The sequence below is a fragment of the Dipteris shenzhenensis genome, chromosome 11, assembly GCF_047967505.1.
Source record: "Dipteris shenzhenensis isolate YYH24624 ecotype China chromosome 11, Dip_SZ_1.0, whole genome shotgun sequence".
Taxonomy (NCBI): domain Eukaryota; kingdom Viridiplantae; phylum Streptophyta; class Polypodiopsida; order Gleicheniales; family Dipteridaceae; genus Dipteris; species Dipteris shenzhenensis.
The window spans coordinates 5772173-5789798 of NC_141606.1; the positions used below are offsets into that span (position 1 = coordinate 5772173).

Consider the following 17626-nt stretch of genomic DNA (forward strand, 5'->3'; position numbering starts at 1 on the left):
ATGAATAGCACGACACTTGATGGGCTTCCTGACTCATATCAAGGATTCAATATTGAGGCTAGTGGCCATGGGTAACCCCAACCACTATAGCTTCAATCAGCTTGTTGCCCTACTACTGTAGGAGAAGCAGAGTCGTCAAAACAGGGTTGCTTCTATTCATGCAGATCAAGCTTTAGCTACAAATCACATAGGCAAAGGTGAAGGAGGCAAAAATTTCAACAAGCCCAAACCTTCTGGCACTTCATCTACTTCTGTCCCGTCTGATAGGAATTAAAAATCAAAGCACTGTATTGCAGGAAGTATGGTCATGACATCTCAGAATGTCGCAAGCATATTGCTAAAAAAAAAAGAAAAAACAGCAAAAAGGTCTCGCTGTCACAAATGCTCCTGCTGCCCCTGAACACACTCACAAGGCAGCAAACATGGCTCGTGATGAGTGGGCATTTGTTGTGACATGGCAATACCATCCCGAGAAGCATGCTTCAGCCTTATTTGTTTCAGATTCTGAGTCAGATTGGTATTTTAACAGCGGTACATCTAAGCACATCACTTCCTGCAAATCTCTTGTAATTTTACCAATGTGACCAAATTTGCTGCGATTTCTTGCGAATGTCATTGAAAAACCCCTAATTTCATATGTAGTAATCTATCTGACGTGTGTGTGCGCGCATGCCCACCCACATGCCTGCGTGCGCACATACACACACAGAGTTTGATAGGGAGAAAGAGAGTTTTTTTAAAAGAGGGTACAAGCCAATAGCCGAAACTGCTATTTGGCATGTACATTGACAAGCTGCTCCACATGGTGGCACTGTCACTTGTGCCAATAATGCATCCTATCCCGTGAAGGGGATTGGCCAGGTTGAGGTCACTTCTATGTCAGGGGATATAGTCACACTTCTGGAAGTGCTTTATGTTCTAGGTATAAAAAAGAATGTGATTTCTATCTCAGCCATCTCCCTAAATGGCTTCAGGGTTCTTTTTTATGGTTATCGTTGTGCCGTGAATGACAACCGGTATGATGACTATACTTACTAGGTCACTTTCTAGTGGGCTGTACCATCTTGATGCCTATGAAAAACAGCCAGCTATTGAAGCAAATTTGGTCTCTGAGTCTGTCATTTCAGATTCACATTTGTGGCATGAGAGATTGGGACATTTGAATTACAAAAGTCAGGTGAAAATGCATTCAAAGGATATGATGGTAGACCTCCCGCCCATGCATGCACTTGCCAAACATGTCTGTGATGGCTGCTTATTGGGCAAAATGCATTGGTTCTCATTTCCCAAAGAGGGGGCCGTTGGTGCATCCAGGAAGTTGCATTTCGTGCATAGTGATGTATGCGGGTTGATGCGGACAACATCACTTGGGGGTGACTTATACTTCTCCACTTTATGGATGACTTCATCAGATTCACTTTTGTTTATCGCATGAAGGCCAAGTCAGATGTCCTCTCTTGTTTCTCAAGCACTTTCTTGCCATGACTGAGAATGAAAGTGGAAACAAACTCTTGACTGACAGGGGGATTGAGTATTTGTCTTGTGAATTTTCTGATTTTTTAGCAGCCCGAGGCATAATTCATCAGTGTGCAGTGCCATATACTCCGCAACAGAATGGGCTTGTAGAGCGTAAAAATAGACCTGAAGTAGATGCATGCTTAAGGGCGAGTCTTTGCTAAATAAATTCTATACATATTCACTCCACGAGGGATTCACTGGTTGTATAGCCCCCCCAGCTAGCTGTTAGCCCTAGTACCAGAGATCCCCTAGGCAGTGCGCTGGGTTTCTCTGGAACAGGCTGGTTTTTCTTTCAGCCTTTTCCCAGTTTTTTTCCATACTCGGCACCTTCGGGGCTGCTGTTTTTAGTGAAGTCTTTCAAGCATTAATAGAAGGTTCTTTTCTTTGCAAAAAAAATAAAAATAAAAATAAAGAAAATCTGGTAGGATGCCGCTGTGTGTTCCAGATATGTACTCAAAAGAGTATCCACATGGGCATTGAAGACCATTACTACCTATGAAGTGTGGACTGGTTGGAAGCGTGTGATTTCCCACATGTGGGTATTTGGGTCATTGACATATGCACATGTTCCATCTCAGTTGAGGCATAAGCTAGAGGATAAGGCCATCAAATGCATTTTCATTGGCTACAACTCACGGAGCAAAGGATATCGGCCTAGCACAGGGAAGGCTATCATCAGCAAAGATGTTGTTTTTGCTGAGAATGTTGCTTTACCTTGGCTGGACTGTAAAAAACAGCCATTTGTTGAAGCCTCTGCTGCCCTTCACAACTTCAGATGAGACTTTGCAGAATTCGGCTCCAAATGCTTGTAGCAGCTCACAATTTCCTCCCGTTGCCAATATTCAGCCTGATTTGCGGCCACATGATGATCATGCTATTGAACAAGCAGTTAGAGAGGAACGGGCCGTCATTAGACAGTAGAAACGAGTTCCAAGGGGGCTCTTGGATACTCTACGGGACAGCAAGCAAGCTGAGCCCTTGGCTGCTTGCACATGAGGTGGTAGAAAAGAAATGGATGCCAATTTGCTTCATGTTGCTTTGATTGATACAGTCTGCAATGAGGAACCCCTTTGTCATAAGGATGCATTTGATAGTAGAGAATGGATGGATGCCATGAAAACTGAGCTTGATTCCATTCATTCAAATGGCACATGGAATTGTGTCACTTGCAGGCAAGCGTGCCATCAGCACTACGTGGGTCTACAAATTGAAGTGAAAAGCTGATGGCCGTGTTGAACGCGACAATGCCCTCCTTGTTGCGAAAGGCTATGCTCAACAACATGGCATTGACTTTGAGGAGACTCGCTCCCACTTCACGCATCATGACTATTCGGTGCGTCATTGCTCTTGCATCCCAAGGCATTGGGATGTCCACCAGCTGGACATTAAGACCGCTTTCCTTCATGGGGATTTACTGGAAGAGGCCTATGTCACCCAACCTCCAGGATTTGAGGTAGGAGGTTCTGAAAATAAGGTATGCAGGCCCTCTATGGTTTTAAGCAGACACCGTGAGCATGGTATGCGAATATACATTCCTTTTTGTTATGCCTTGGATTTCAAAACAGCCCTACAGAGGCCACTCTTTGTGTTCGGAAGAGTGAAAGAGAATTTCTGATTTTAATTCTTGATGTGGATGACATGCTTATCACTAGGCCAAACACTCAAAAAATTGCAGATTTCAAGGAAGATTTGCAGAAATTATTTGCAATGTTAGATATGGGCCGATTGCACTACTATTTGGGCATCCAGTTTGCTAATATTGAGGGGGGCATAGTGATGAGTCAATCCAAATATATTGGACAGCTCTTACAACGCTTCCAATTCGAGGATTATGAGCTGGTTTCTACTCCATTGGAACCTGGCTTCCGTTCCTTCTCGGAAGATGGGAGTGCCCCATTTGATGCCACTCTTTACCAGCAGGTTGTAGGCTGCCTTATTTACTTATGTTGTACCTGGCATGATTTGTAGTATGCCGTTTCCTAGTTGAGCATGTACATGAACAAGCCCAGCACGCGGTAGTGAAGTTGGTCTTTTGTTACTCGAAGGCCACGCAGCATTTGGGACTGTTTTATAATGATCATTCACTGGATTTGCATGCATTCACGGACTATGGTTGGCCAGGTTGTTATGACACCCACGTGTCACATAGTGGCAGCTTTTTCATGCTTGGCTCTTCATGCACCTCTTGGTTCAGCAAGAAGTAACCTATAGTTGCCACTTCTAGTTGTGAAGCTATACAGGGCAGCCTTGACAGCTACAATAGAGTGTGTTTGGCTCCGTAGGTTACTCTCAGATCTTCATGTCAGCCAGTACACTTCTACTATCGTCTGCACTGATGGCGAGAGTGCTTTAGGAGTTGCGTGAAATCTGGTGTTTCATGTGCATACGAAGCACATTGAGATCCATTGTCATCATGTTCGAGAGTGACTGTCAGCAGCTGGAGATATAAAGTTGTCCTACGTTCCCACAGTGGATAACTTAGCAAATCTCTTCACAAAGGCTCTACCACAACCTAAGTTTGAGGCTTTTCGTCATGCCTTACACTTGGCACCATTTATTACACGATGTTGGTCTCCCTGTACTATCATAGGTTGCTATATCTATCTTGGATGAATATGTGCAACCATGATATGGTTTCCAGGTCTACTTGAGATTTATCCAAGATACTTCAGCCATACCATAGAGGCGGGTTTGTTAGCACTTAGCCCTGGTATGGCCTTGTAGGCTAGTTAGGACAATTTGTCCTAGTCTTGGTTAGCCGGTTGACTCTTGTACTTTCTTCATTATTTATTTGCAAGCACTTTGTGTTCTCTCACTTGTTATCTGCTACCTAGCATTCCTCTTGCATTTCCATTGCTCCCCGCACCCAACAAGTTGCGCCTCACCTCTCTGTGTAGAGGGGTGAGGTCCTCATCTAAGGAACCCTCATCTACGTAAATCTTGGTGTGATTATGAGGGTTGATCGTTTGTATATTGCTACAAGGCAACCCCGAGTGTCCCTAAAGCAAATTGTTGTTTAACCATTGCTTACATTGTAGTTTTTCAATCGCATTCCATGAATTGACCTTAGTTTGGATTCATCCAGTTTCTCTAGGTCAATGAGTCTTTCTGTGAGAACACTTAACTACTAATTTGTTCTTTAGTGCAATATGTAGGATAGGCACTAAGAATTCCATTGGCACGACTGCCTCTAGCCCAGAAGCCAGAAGCTGGTCACATCCTTGATGGGGATGGAGGACATAAGAGGGAGCCCCCGGAATTTGATGTTGAGAGCCTTACTAGCTCTCTATTGTTGTTCTAGGATGGTGGCTGAAACGGTGGCGTTTGCAGGCTCCTGTTTCGTGACATCCACCCATTTGGAAGTCTTTGCAATAGTCGACTACATTGTGACTTTCTGTGCCTCTACTACTAGCCCATTGCTAGAGGCTATCACTACGGCTGCCACCTCCTTACACGGCTGTAATGTCTCATGGTGAAGGATGTGTATGAAGGCGATCCTACTCCATCTTTTGTGCATGGAGGTGGACCTACATGACGATCTACTTCCAAGCCTCGAGTGGAATCAACTGTTTCTGAAGTGATGAGTATGGTCATGGCATGAATGGGGCTGACTAGTGGGAGATAGGGACATAGGGGCAAAGGGTTTAGAGTGGTGGGGAGAAATATGGAATGTAGTTGAGGTGAGTCCAACAATAGAGGGGAAGGTGGCTGGCTGAGGGGTAGGGGTAACAAGAAGGAGGCATACTGTGGGAGGCATAGAGGGGTACGGTTGCAGTCGGACTAGGAGGTCATGTTGAGGCCATCACTAATGTCGACATCAATATCAGTGTTGATGTCAATATACTGGTATCAGATGTCGATGATGGTATTGCTGTTTTCAGAGATGCTGACCATGATGATGAAGACAACGATGCTGATCATGATGATGCTGAAGTTGGGGCTGAAGCTGAAATTGTTGAGGCTGAGGCTTTGTTGGATGCCTTAGGTACAACCGTGCTATCAGTCTGTAGACCATTGCCGTTGTTGCGCTTATTCATGTCCTTGATCTCTCCTTTTGGATTCTATTTGAGCTGCTTTTGCTAGTCGTGTTCCTTCTTGTCTTCTCTCTCTCCTTTTGTCATGGTTCTTGTTGTCTTTTGGGCTGTTGTTTTCTTGATTCTTGATTTTCTCCCCTCAATCACAGGGGAGGGCAGGACACATTGCCCTCTTTGCCCATGAGTGAAATGGGCAAAGAGGGCAATGAAATAGTAAAGCGGCGACAACAAAGTAATGGCAAGCTTGAAATGGTAAAGCAATGGTTCTGTCCCTTGAATTGAAATGGTGTAACCGGCCTTCAGTTTCCTAAAGGGCAGTAGACCATAACTTGCATTGCACTTTCATTATTCACAGCCACATTGCATCATTTCCAACCACTTAACTTTAAACAATACCACTTAGAAACAACTCGAGAAATAACTGGATGGAGGCTAGAGTGCCCCTGCTCAATGAAACCAAGTACAAGACACCACACTAGCCCCAAACACTTGGCGCCCCTTCTCATATTTATTTATTTCTTTAGGAATGAAGTTGATACATACAACAAGGGCTCTCCCTTGTGCTCTGCCCCACGGGCAATTCCACTGTCCAAGCCAAACCTTGGCTATAAACTGCATTCCGTCCTAGTGCACACACTAGCACCCAAGTGCCAAGGCAAAGCTAAGGCATTCACCATTTGTCCATGACCAACTGTAAAAGTAACCAAGCATTCCACAAAGACTGTAACCAACTGTGAATGACCAGGCATCCAGACACTTCCCAAAAATTTCCAAATGCAATCACATGACAAGGATAGCGACCAGAGGACTCAAACCAGCTTCAACTGACTTCAATCCAGCTCCGAAACACCTCCAGCAGCGACACATCCAGTGTTGATGCTAGCAAGAGGAACTGGCAGCTAGGAGAGGGGAAGGCAGAGAGGGATTACAAGCTGGAATCAGAAAGAGAGAGAAAGAGCAAGAGGATCACGGTTAGGAAAGGGAAGCTGAGCAGGCCATACAGCAGCCTTTGGAATCCGGGCAGCAGCAGCAGCATTAATGACGTCCGTACAGCCAGCAAAGAAACGCCCGTACTGCCAGCAAAATCACTCGTACTAGCAGGAAAATCACCCGTACAGTCCGACTTGGATCCCATACACGTGAAAAGTCCGTACAATCAGCCTAGAAAAACGTGCATCTGTCCGTACAGTCAGCAGATTAACATCCGTACAACCTGCCTTGGGAGTCGTGAAACAGCACGTACAGCAGCGATGGAAACTCCGTACAATCAGCCTTGGGATTCGTGCAACTTGAAAGATCCCGTACAGCATGCGTTGAAAGGCCGTACAATCTGCCTTGGATCCTATACAGCAGCACCAATGGGCCGTACAGTCCGTACGAGGCCTTTGATGAAGCACATGCAGTCCGTACAGCTGCCTCGAAATGCATGACAAACCCTAAGAAATGCGAGGGGGGGGGGGGCGGTGGGGGGGCTTTGGAAAGCGTGCAAAAACCTTTTTCCTTCCAAAAACGTAGGAAGAACCTCGCGTAACGTTGAGGAGAGGAGTAAGGAAAGGAGAGGTGGTAGGTAGTGCATGAGGGAATGCCACGTGGCCCCCTCATTAAAGCTCTAACCCTTGCAAACCAATGGAACATTGGTTTGTCCCTCACACTTAAATTCTAACCCCTTCTAACCAATGAAACATTGGTTTCCTTGGGCCTAACTTTAAGAGCCCTCTAAACCTTGCCTTGCCCCTAGCAAGTAGGCCTAGTGTGTGCACCTAGGGACTTCTGGGAAGTGTCTCTGTCCCTGGGCTAGCCCCCAAAGCCAAAGTTAGTCATGGTTCATATCTTCACGTCCCCGTGACATACCCTCCTCTTGAAACAGCAAACTATCACGTTTGCTGCTATAAACATAAACCACCAGCAATGATGATATGGTCTAGGAGAGCGCGCGTGTCCATCCATATATCAATGCATCATCCGTGTGGAGTGACTAGTACACTCATCATAGAAGTCCCGTAGCAAATGTATTGTCAGCAAACGATACCTCGGGTGAGACATACAGCGTCACCAAGCGACTTCTAGATACCGTGAGCCTGTCTGTTGACAAGGGGGTGGAGGAACTACCCCCCTCTTGAGCATCAGGCAATGCTCTAGACCTATGCTCTACTGAGCCTGAAAGAGCTACAACCGAAGTCAGCTCAAAGCACAACAACTGAGTGGACTACACCACTTAGAGTGAAATCTGCTAGTTCACTTGCCTCCAATAACTTGAACCACAGTGTACACATGGCAATAATGGATCCTAGGAACATAGATCCCGGTACTCGATATCCTTTCAGACTTGCATCACCGCAAGCTGAATCGGTTCAGCCGATCTATGCTAGACTCGGATCCCTGTCTCATGGTTCAAATCAAAAACCAACTAGCATGTACTAAATGGATTTACTGCTCGAGCCATGCCGGGCAACAAGAGCATCCAAAACAGGCATGTGATACATGGATGCGCTGCTCTAGCCATGCCGGGCAACAAGAGAAATCCAACAGTAACAAGGACTACTTATTCTGCAATTTACCATTCAGCCTAGAAGAGGAGACTCTCCATCTTCTGATTGATACAAAAATCAACAAAACTAGCAAGGAAGAACCATCCTGCAAATTACCATGCAAAGCTAGCAGGGAATAAAGATCCTGCAAATAACAAAGCGGCCTAGAAAGAGGAGACTCTCCAATTTCTGGCTGTTACAATTATTCATATCAATATTACTGCTTTTTACCAAAGGAAAACAAATCTCCTAGCGCGCGTGGCTGTCCTTTTTTGCTTCTTGTGCTCCCATAGGTTGTTTCCGTTTATGATTGGGGAAATCTTTGGCTTGATGGCCCTCTTCTTTGCAAAGGAAACACTTTCCAGCTTCAAATAGGGCTTGCCGTTCCTCAGGAGACAATCTCTCTTTGGTACTGGGCTTACTATTAGGTCGCTGGTCCACATCAAACTTGACTTTGGTTGTCTTGACAAATTTCCTTTTTGTGAAAGAGTCATCCTACTGCTTACCTTTGAATCCTGGAGTCATCCCTTGCATGAGAGCATAGGCTGTAGTAGCATTCTCAATCAGTTGAGATATGTTGGAGACCTTTGTCTTGGTGCAATAGTCACGAAGCTCCTTTGGCAGTCCACAACAATACTTTTCCACCTGCTCAGACAATGATACGGTCCTAAACGAGCTGACTGGCAATAAGGTCTCCCAAAACTTTTTGTTATACTCTTCAAGATTCTTACAGTTTGCGGCATCCAGCCTATGCCATGCTGTCATTATATCTACTTCAAAAGTGGTGGTGAGCCAAGTAGATGAGAAAACTTGCTTGAACTCAATCCAAGTGTTAGGGGCTTTACCCTGCAAAAGCAAATTGGTCCACCATTGGAGTGCGTTACCCTTCAAGAAGGTGGCTGCCTTTCGTACCTTGGAAGACTCTATGAAATGACCACCGGAATAGGCAACATCAAACTGTTGCACAAATGTCAGAGCCTTCAATCTATCCTGCATCCCTTATAATCTTTCAGCTTACCTTTGGGAGTAAGATTATCATAAACTGGGGGCTGTAAATATGGTGGAGGTATCATGGATCCCATATTTTGTACCATATCGCCTGTGCCCATGGTGGGGTTGACCATTCCGGATCCCATTCCTTGCATCTGTGGCACACTCCAAGTGTTGCTTATCATTCCTGGCATCCCTGTCTGCATACCGGACTGCATCCCTATGTTTGCATACATCATATTGGCTTTGCAGGGGGCATTCCACCCTCCATATGCTGCTGCAAATTCTGCATTCCTGGCTGGAAACGACCCAAGTATGTACCAGGCATACCAAGCCCTTTGGTGGGCTGTCCCACCATTGACTGAAAAACCGATCCTCCGCCAAAATATCCTGGATGCTTCATGGGCTGAGGAGGGACTTGCTGTCCTTGATTAACTGAATGAAAAGTATTGACATTACCCGCTACAGGGATGACTGTGGGCATCTCTGGTGGCTGTTTACTGAAAGATACACGCCTCTGAGTCTTCTTATGCTTTGTCTGCTTCTTCTCAGCTGGCTTTTTGCTTCCAGGGGGAGCATTACCACCAGAATAAGCTTGCATAATCTCCAAGAAAGTCTGTTGCAGCTGTGACAGGGCTCCCACTGCGCTTTGCATTTGTAACTGAAAAAGGGCATTGGGATCAAGCTCCTCTGTCTCATCATCCTCGTCCTGCGAATACTCAGTGGCATGCTCGAGAGAAACATGCTGTCCCTCATCATTTTGCTCTTCTTCACCCTCACTGGTATTGTGCTCCTCATCAAAGCTGTCTATTTCCTGCTCAGAGATAGTCAGTGATCTCTCGCGGTACGACATGATTGTTGATGGTATGGCTGTAACAAAAAATGCAATGGGGCTTTCTTCACCCACTACTCCCAGGGCTCATCTTTGTAAGAAGATGGTGATGTCCCGGCAACGGAACCACTGTAACCGGCCTTCAGTTTCCTAAAGGGCAGTAGACCATAACTTGCATTGCACTTTCATTATTCACAGCCACATTGCATCATTTCCAACCACTTAACTTTAAACAATACCACTTAGAAACAACTTGAGAAATAACTTGATGGAGGCTAGAGTGCCCCTGCTCAATGAAACCAAGTACAAGACACCACACTGGCCCCAAACACTTGGCGCCCCTTCCGATATTTATTTATTTCTTTAGGAATGAAATTGGTACATACAACAAGGGCTCTCCCTTGTGCTCTGCCCCACGGGCAATTCCACTGTCCAAGCCAAACCTTGGCTATAAACTGCATTCCATCCTAGTGCACACACTAGCACCCAAGTGCCAAGGCAAAGCTAAGGCATTCACCATTTGTCCATGACCAATTGTAAAAGTAACCAAGCATTCCACAAAGACTGTAACCAACTGTGAATGACCAGGCATCCAGACACTTCCCAAAAATTTTCAAATGCAATCACATGACAAGGATAGCGACCAGAGGACTCAAACCAGCTTCAACTGACTTCAATCCAGCTCCAAAACACCTCCAGCAGCGACACATCCAGTGTTGATGCTAGCAAGAGGAACTGGCAGCTAGGAGAGGGGAAGGCAGAGAGGGATTACAAGCTGGAATCAGAAAGAGAGAGAAAGAGCAAGAGGATCACGGTTAGGAAAGGGAAGCTGAGCAGGCCATACAGCAGCCTTTGGAATCCGGGCAGCAGCAGCAGCATTAATGACGTCCGTACAGCCAGCAAAGAAACGCCTGTACAGCCAGCAAAATCACTCGTACTAGCAGGAAAATCACCCGTACAGTCCGCCTTGGATCCCGTACAACAGCACGTGAAAAGTCCGTACAATCAGCCTAGAAAAACGTGCATCTGTCCGTACAGTCAGCAGATTAACATCCGTACAACCTGCCTTGGGAGTCGTGAAACAGCACGTACAGCAGCGATGGAAACTCCGTACAATCAGCCTTGGGATTCGTGCAACTTGAAAGATCCCGTACAGCATGCGTTGAAAGGCCGTACAATCTGCCTTGGATCCTGTACAGCAGTACCAATGGGCCATATAGTCTGTACGAGGCCTTTGATGAAGCACATGCAGTCCGTACAGCTGCCTCGAAATGCGTGACAAACCCCAAGAAATGTGAGGAGGGGGGGGGGTGGGGGGGCTTTGGAAAGCGTGCCAAAACCTTTTTCCTTCAAAAAACGTAGGAAGAACCTCCCGTAACGTTGAGGAGAGGAGTAAGGAAAGGAGAGGTGGTAGGTAGTGCATGAGGGAATGCCACGTGGCCCCCTCATTAAAGCTCTAACCCTTGCAAACCAATGGAACATTGGTTTGCCCCTCACACTAAAATCCTAACCCCTTCTAACCAATGAAACATTGGTTTCCTTGGGCCTAACTTTAAGACCCCTCTAAACCTTGCCTTGCCCCTAGCAAGTAGACCTAGTGTGTGCACCTAGGGACTTCTGGGAAGTGTCTCTTCCCCTGGGCTAGCCCCCAAAGCCAAAGTTAGTCACGGTTCATAACTTCACGTCCCCGTGACAAATGGTAAAGCAGTGGTTGGCTAAAGCAAAGCAATGGCAAGCTTGAAAGGCTGAAGCAAGTAGGGGAGAGAGCAGCAGGGCGAAATGGTGGGTGGCTAGGCGGAAAAGTTGGGCAGCAAGACTACGGGCAGAAAGCAGAGGTATGGTGTGGGATTGAAGTGGGATGAAGGCAGAGAAAGGTAGGGAAAGAAGGCTTGCAGACGGGGGAGCTGTGCAAAGGTGGGTAGGAGCATGTGAAATCTTGGCTATATCTGGCTTGATCAGATGGATGATAGTGTGGTTGGAGAAAACTTTGGCAACCCAACCCGGGGGTTAGGTTAAGCCAGGGGGTTCAACATACAGCCAATTATGGATTGCCCATGCATCCTCTGGTATATCAGCACCAAGCTGCTCAAATCATTTACCCAATTATTCCCCCCCTCCCCTACTCTTCCATATTTCTCCCCCATGTCCCTAGATTCTCTCCTTGCCCCGTCATCACCTCCGACACTACTTGCGCTGCCGTCATCAGAAAATGACACAGTACTTTGAATATCAGGATCCGGATAATCCAATTCATACTCCCATGCCAAATTCCAATGATGGGTATGATTTTGATGAGATACCACTTCCCAGTAACCCCATCAAAGAGTTTTGGAGCAAATATCCTGATATGAAACCTCGAGGTGGATGGACTCTGGACAACTTCCCTACCAACCTTCGTCAGCGTCAAATTAGTGAAGATTGGATAAGCAAGTTGGATCCCCAACCTGATTGGCACCGTCCCAAGCTCTTTGATGTAATCTTCTTGAAAGAGTACCTGCATGCATCTCCAGGTCTCAGAACCCATCAAGTTCTATGCAGTTCCATGACGTCACAGATGGGAAGCCAACATACACAGTTTGGGTGAAGATCGCACACCGTTATACTCCATAATTCCATTGATTTCATCCCTTCTCAGTGCCATCGAGTGGTTTGTGTAGCTTCCAATGCCTTGTGAGGTTTCTTGCTGGCATCCATCTTCTCAAAAAATTGGTGTAATACTTCCCCTCGAGGAATATTTTTTATAAAGTTTCTATTATGTTCAAGTAGGTCTTAAGAGTCCTGGGAGCCCATGCTGGACACCCATAAAGTATGAGTGTTTGTATAAACATGGTGTATAGAAACTTTCTCATTTCCAATTCCACATGTGTGCTGAATCTTCTTTCTACACATGCATTCCACTTGTAGTTGTCAATAAATTCCTGCCCTAGATATTTATGTGAGCTGACTGTTTCCAAAGGCTTTCCTTCGAAAGTGACATCAATTTGTTTATCGTGAGTTCCAATCACCATAAACTTTGTTTTGGCTTTGTTGACTTGCCATTCCTGAGTGTCTACATAAGCTTCCCAGTGCGTTCAAATGTGCTTGCAGTTTCTGCTTGCTCTTTACTAAGAAGGCTACATCGTCTGTATAAATAAGCAATAGTAGAACATATACAATGTGAACGGCTTCTCTGCTGTCTTTTCCATTATTTCTCTGCTTCCCTACATCTTCTTCCATTATGATGTTGTTTACTTCTTTGATGGACAATTTATTTTCTCTTCTCCCTCCATTTTGTAGAGATCTTTGATGAACTGTTTGATTTCTCCCCATGTTACCTTTCTCTCCTGAGGTTTGTTGCCATGCAATGTCTGAAAAAACTTCCTGGGTTTTTGTTTTAACTCCTCAAAAATTTCAAGCTGCTTGCTTTTAAGGAACAATTCTTTTTTATTTTTCACCACCTGTTTGTATATATATATATATATATATATAGAGAGAGAGAGAGAGAGAGAGAGAGGACTGAAATTTTCTGAGATTACAGGCTGCATGCGGGGAAGTGAGAGAGAGTCGCCTTTTCTTGAAACTTTTGGAAGCAGTACTGAAGACAGGAAACCATATGAACAAGGGCACGAATCGTGGTGAAGCTGAAGCCTTCAAGCTGGACACACTGTTGAAGCTTTCTGATGTGAAAAGCTCTGATGGGAAAAAAACGCTTCTCCATTTTGTAGTTGAGGAAATCATTAAAGCTGAAGGTCTCCGAGCGCTGCGTACACATAATGAAGCTGGCCCATCTTTGAAGACACAAGAAAATGTACAGGACTCAGAGGGTCACAAAATCGATCATGAGTTGAAGTGCAAAGGGTTGGAGGTTGTCCGAGGATTATGCACTGAGCTGCCAAGTGTTAGGAAGGCAGCTGGGGTTGATGCTGATGCATTGAATCAATCTGTGGTAAAGCTTGTAAATGGGTTATCCTCTATTCAGGGAAGGTTAAAGACCAGCTTTCAAATGCAATCACATGCTTCTGCCATTTTTGCTTCTGCAGATTCCTTTTGTGAAAACATGGAATCATTTTGCTCTCAGGCAGAGGATGATGTAAAAGAGGCAAAGCGAGAGTTAAGTAGGGTGTTTGATAAAGTAAAGCAAGCAACTTCCTATTTTCACGGGAATCTGAGGGAGACACAGCCATTACGAGTCTTTGTGATAGTCAGGGATTTCCTCTCTATGCTTGAAAACGTCTGTAGAGATCTGGCAAAGCCACTGAAAATGAATGTTCGTGGCTAAGGGCTCAATATGATGTCAGTTTTCCTGGGCTTGTCACCTAAGACAGCTATGTGATACTGCTGCTAATGATTATTTGAAAGTATTACACATCGTTCAAAATGCCAGTGGGTTATGTTGTGGTGCCTAGGTTCCACCTTTTAAGAGAAACATTGATGGTGTCATAACCAATGCGTTGGGGTGCAACGAACGGAGGTGGCTGGATTTTGTTGGATATTCACGATGCTATTCTTTGAGTTCAACAGTTTGGATCGAGCAGAAGGCAGATGTGGTTACCCTGAAATGGCAGGTTTTGCTGCATGCTTGATGAGACTCCAGGTGAAGGAATTTGGTTTGGCGCTGAGTCATGACATAATTACTAAGGGCAGGGCTCTGCAGTACCACAGAGGTTTGCGCATTTTTAAGGCAGGCCACTGCAATCTACAAAAGATGTGCATGCCTGCTAGGTTCATCATTTTGATATCGAAGAGGTATTGGGATGCTTAATGGTCTTGTATGCAATGCTTGGGGGTCTTGTATGCAATCTTCCACTGGATGGAGCAAGATTTTGAGAAGCTCTGGAATAATCAGCGGCTTTTGCCTGATATTACTTGGGAAGAGTCTTGTATTCTATATTTCTCATTTCATGATTCTTTGAAAAATAAAACCAGCAGGCTATTTTATATTTCTTCTGGCTAGACTCTGGCACAGCCTTGTTATACCTTACTGGAGCAACTATGAGCACGTTGGAACGAAGTTACATTGTGGAGATCTAGAAGCACAAAATGTTGAAGGTAAAATTCACTGTGATGTTTCTCTGACTTCAAAACGTGACAAGTGATGCAGCTGTTTAGAGCTGGGACAGGAGATTAGTCTGCTTAGCTCCTATAGTTTGTCCCATTGAACATGTCCTTTCATTTTTAGCTTTCAGTAATTAAAATTAATGAATCCAGGAATTCCTAGATTTAAAGGTCTGTTGGGTTTGCAGGCCTAGCAAGGCTCCTTTGGTTGGATGGTAGTGCCATTTTACTCCAAAAGAAGTTGCTAAGAAGAGATATCCTTGTTGGTGAGACGGCACATTATAACCTATGCCTCACTTATAAATGCTTTTTCTATAAATGTTTATTCATAATCTGGCATGAGTGGGTATATCTAAATCTGAAAGTGATTGAGAGCTTTGAGCGCTCAAAGTTATTGAAGATTATCGAGAATTTCCTTAGTTGTTCCCCTTGTGGTTGAACTCGTTGCCACTTGCTTTGTGCTGTGCACTTGATTAGTACTAATTTATTCCAATCTAATTACTAGCCCATCTTTACATCACCACTAACCTAGAATGCTAATCATATTTATAATTGACTATAGCCCATCTGGGCATTGACCTTTTAAAAAAAAACCATCTTTCCCCGGACCTGGAGAAGGTCCAAAAATATTAGGATCCTAGTGGTCACCTTTGTCCTTCTAGAAAAAATGCAATGCAACTTTCTTTTTTAGTGCCACTTTCAGTTCTCTATAACAAAATAGTATTTTGCAACTAGTGTGAGCAATGGAGCACATGGCACAAAATCAATTACTGGTGTAATGTGCTCTAAGAATGGCACCTTGACATGATGTTAAATAAGAAATGTAATAAGAAGCATTGATTGTAATGAATGTTAGTTTATAGTAAGGCAACCTTGTGTTAAAATTTCACAAATTTTAGTGCCAGCTTTCCTCCACTTCCGTCCAATATTTATTGATATCAGCCATGGACCCAAGGGCCCCTCTTCTAGATCCGACGTTCGGTTTCAGAAGACCCTGTACGGGAATGTACTTAAGGAGTTCTCTTCACCACCCCGTTTGCCAAGCAAATGAATTGTATGGGAGGGGAAAATCCCTTCGAAAACGCAGTCCACAGAGGTGGTGGGCGGAAGAGGTGGACCTTTCCAAGGGGGACGAGCGGTCGACCCCTCTATAGCACTCTGGAAGAAGCTAGAGCCCATTACGCCGAGCTTGAAGTTGAGAAAGAAATGAATGGTACATCCACAAGACTGGAAGAACCTCCTAAGGGAACGGAAACCATAGCTTCAGTCGAGCAGAACACGCAGGGAACGACAAACCAGGGATCACTAAGAGATTCATCTCAACTTCGAACAAAGGGCCGACAACCTGAAGAGAAAACACGCTCAAATCCTCCATGTAAGGTTGTATGTGCCACATGAAACGAAAGCTGCATGAAATCCCAGCTACTCATTGCATATGCAGAAGCTTTGTATATTTCCATGAGGAATTTTGGGACTCGAATCTACACATATTTACTAGGCGACTTACTCTGCATGGAAGGCTTCAATTCTATATGGGCTTCACTTCGGCAGCATATATCAAGAACTTGATTAGAAAAGGATCGGTTGTAACTAGTGTGAGCTTCGTTAGAAAATGTTGTTGTTTAACAAACAAGAGATGGCTTTTAAGGCTCTTCACTTAGACCCCTCACTCTTAGAAAGCAGCCCCTCTATCTAGCATGGTGGTCTCTTGAATTCTCACTTGATAACCAAAGATCAATAGTAATCGTAGAGCTCCTAGATTGCCTTCCTCCTTGTGTAACCAAGCTGCTAAACTGTGTAGCAGTACTAGGAATGTGGTTGGTGATAGGGGACACTTCATTAGTCCTTGTGGAAATATCCTCAGGTGTATGTACAGTCGGACATAGCCTACACATGAATGGAGACATATACAAAGAGCACGCCTTAGTCTTTAAGAACCTCACCCTCCTTTCCCTAAAAAGAAATGGGTGCATAAAAGTAACAAAGCTCAAGAGGATCCTAGCTTACGTGACCATGAAGTGTAGATATTATTTCTTTTCCCAAGCCTAGGGTACAAGAGGACCTTCCTATGACAGCAAAGAATGCTTTTGATGCTTTTGTGGATCAAGAGATGTTTGATTGAGCCAAAATGCAGAAGATGTTGAGGGAAATATAGACAGACCTGGTTGGTCTCGGGAATTCGAATAAGAGCTTAATCAAAGAGATGCAATGATAACAGATTTGGGGGAAGAGGACCAACCACCCTCCACCCCCTCGGGAGTCAGAGGGAGAGCTCCCTCTCCTCCCAATGGCTCAATATCGAAGGATGTTGTGCTAGAGGCCAACCCCTTGGCAACGATTCCCCCTTGGCAATGATTCAAAACAAGAGACGTCTCTCCTAGGTCAAAGGAGACACTCTAGTCCCCAAGAGCGTGCCTCCAAGGCTCAAAAGGGGAATAACAAGAATGGTAAGTAAGCCTATATCCTTTTTAACACTCAATGTGTATCAGCTGACTGCAATAGAGGGCTAGAGCTAGTTGAGAAGTGACTCACTTTCTTCAACCTTTCTTGCCCTGCAGGAGGTTGAGGTTACTGGTCACATGCTGGAACATAGAGGAGGTACAACTATTGGTGCCCTTTCTCACTGTTGAGATATGGTGCTATGAGCACATATTAGAGGCTAATGTATGGTATAGGAAAGAATTAAAGTA

The 17626-nt window shown here is 44.8% G+C and overlaps 1 protein-coding gene across 1 annotated transcript in view; it reads left to right on the plus strand.

The window, feature by feature from the left end:
* The window catches only part of LOC147896535 (uncharacterized), a 59723-nt gene extending 44860 nt beyond the window's left edge, over positions 1-14863 (plus strand). Inside the window, exon 4 of the mRNA XM_087381276.1 lies at positions 13420-14863. Within this exon, the coding sequence (XP_087237402.1) occupies positions 13420-14160 (741 nt within the window). The 3' untranslated portion in view covers positions 14161-14863. The remainder of the gene's footprint in view (positions 1-13419) is intronic.
* The last annotated feature ends 2763 nt before the right edge of the window (positions 14864-17626 follow it).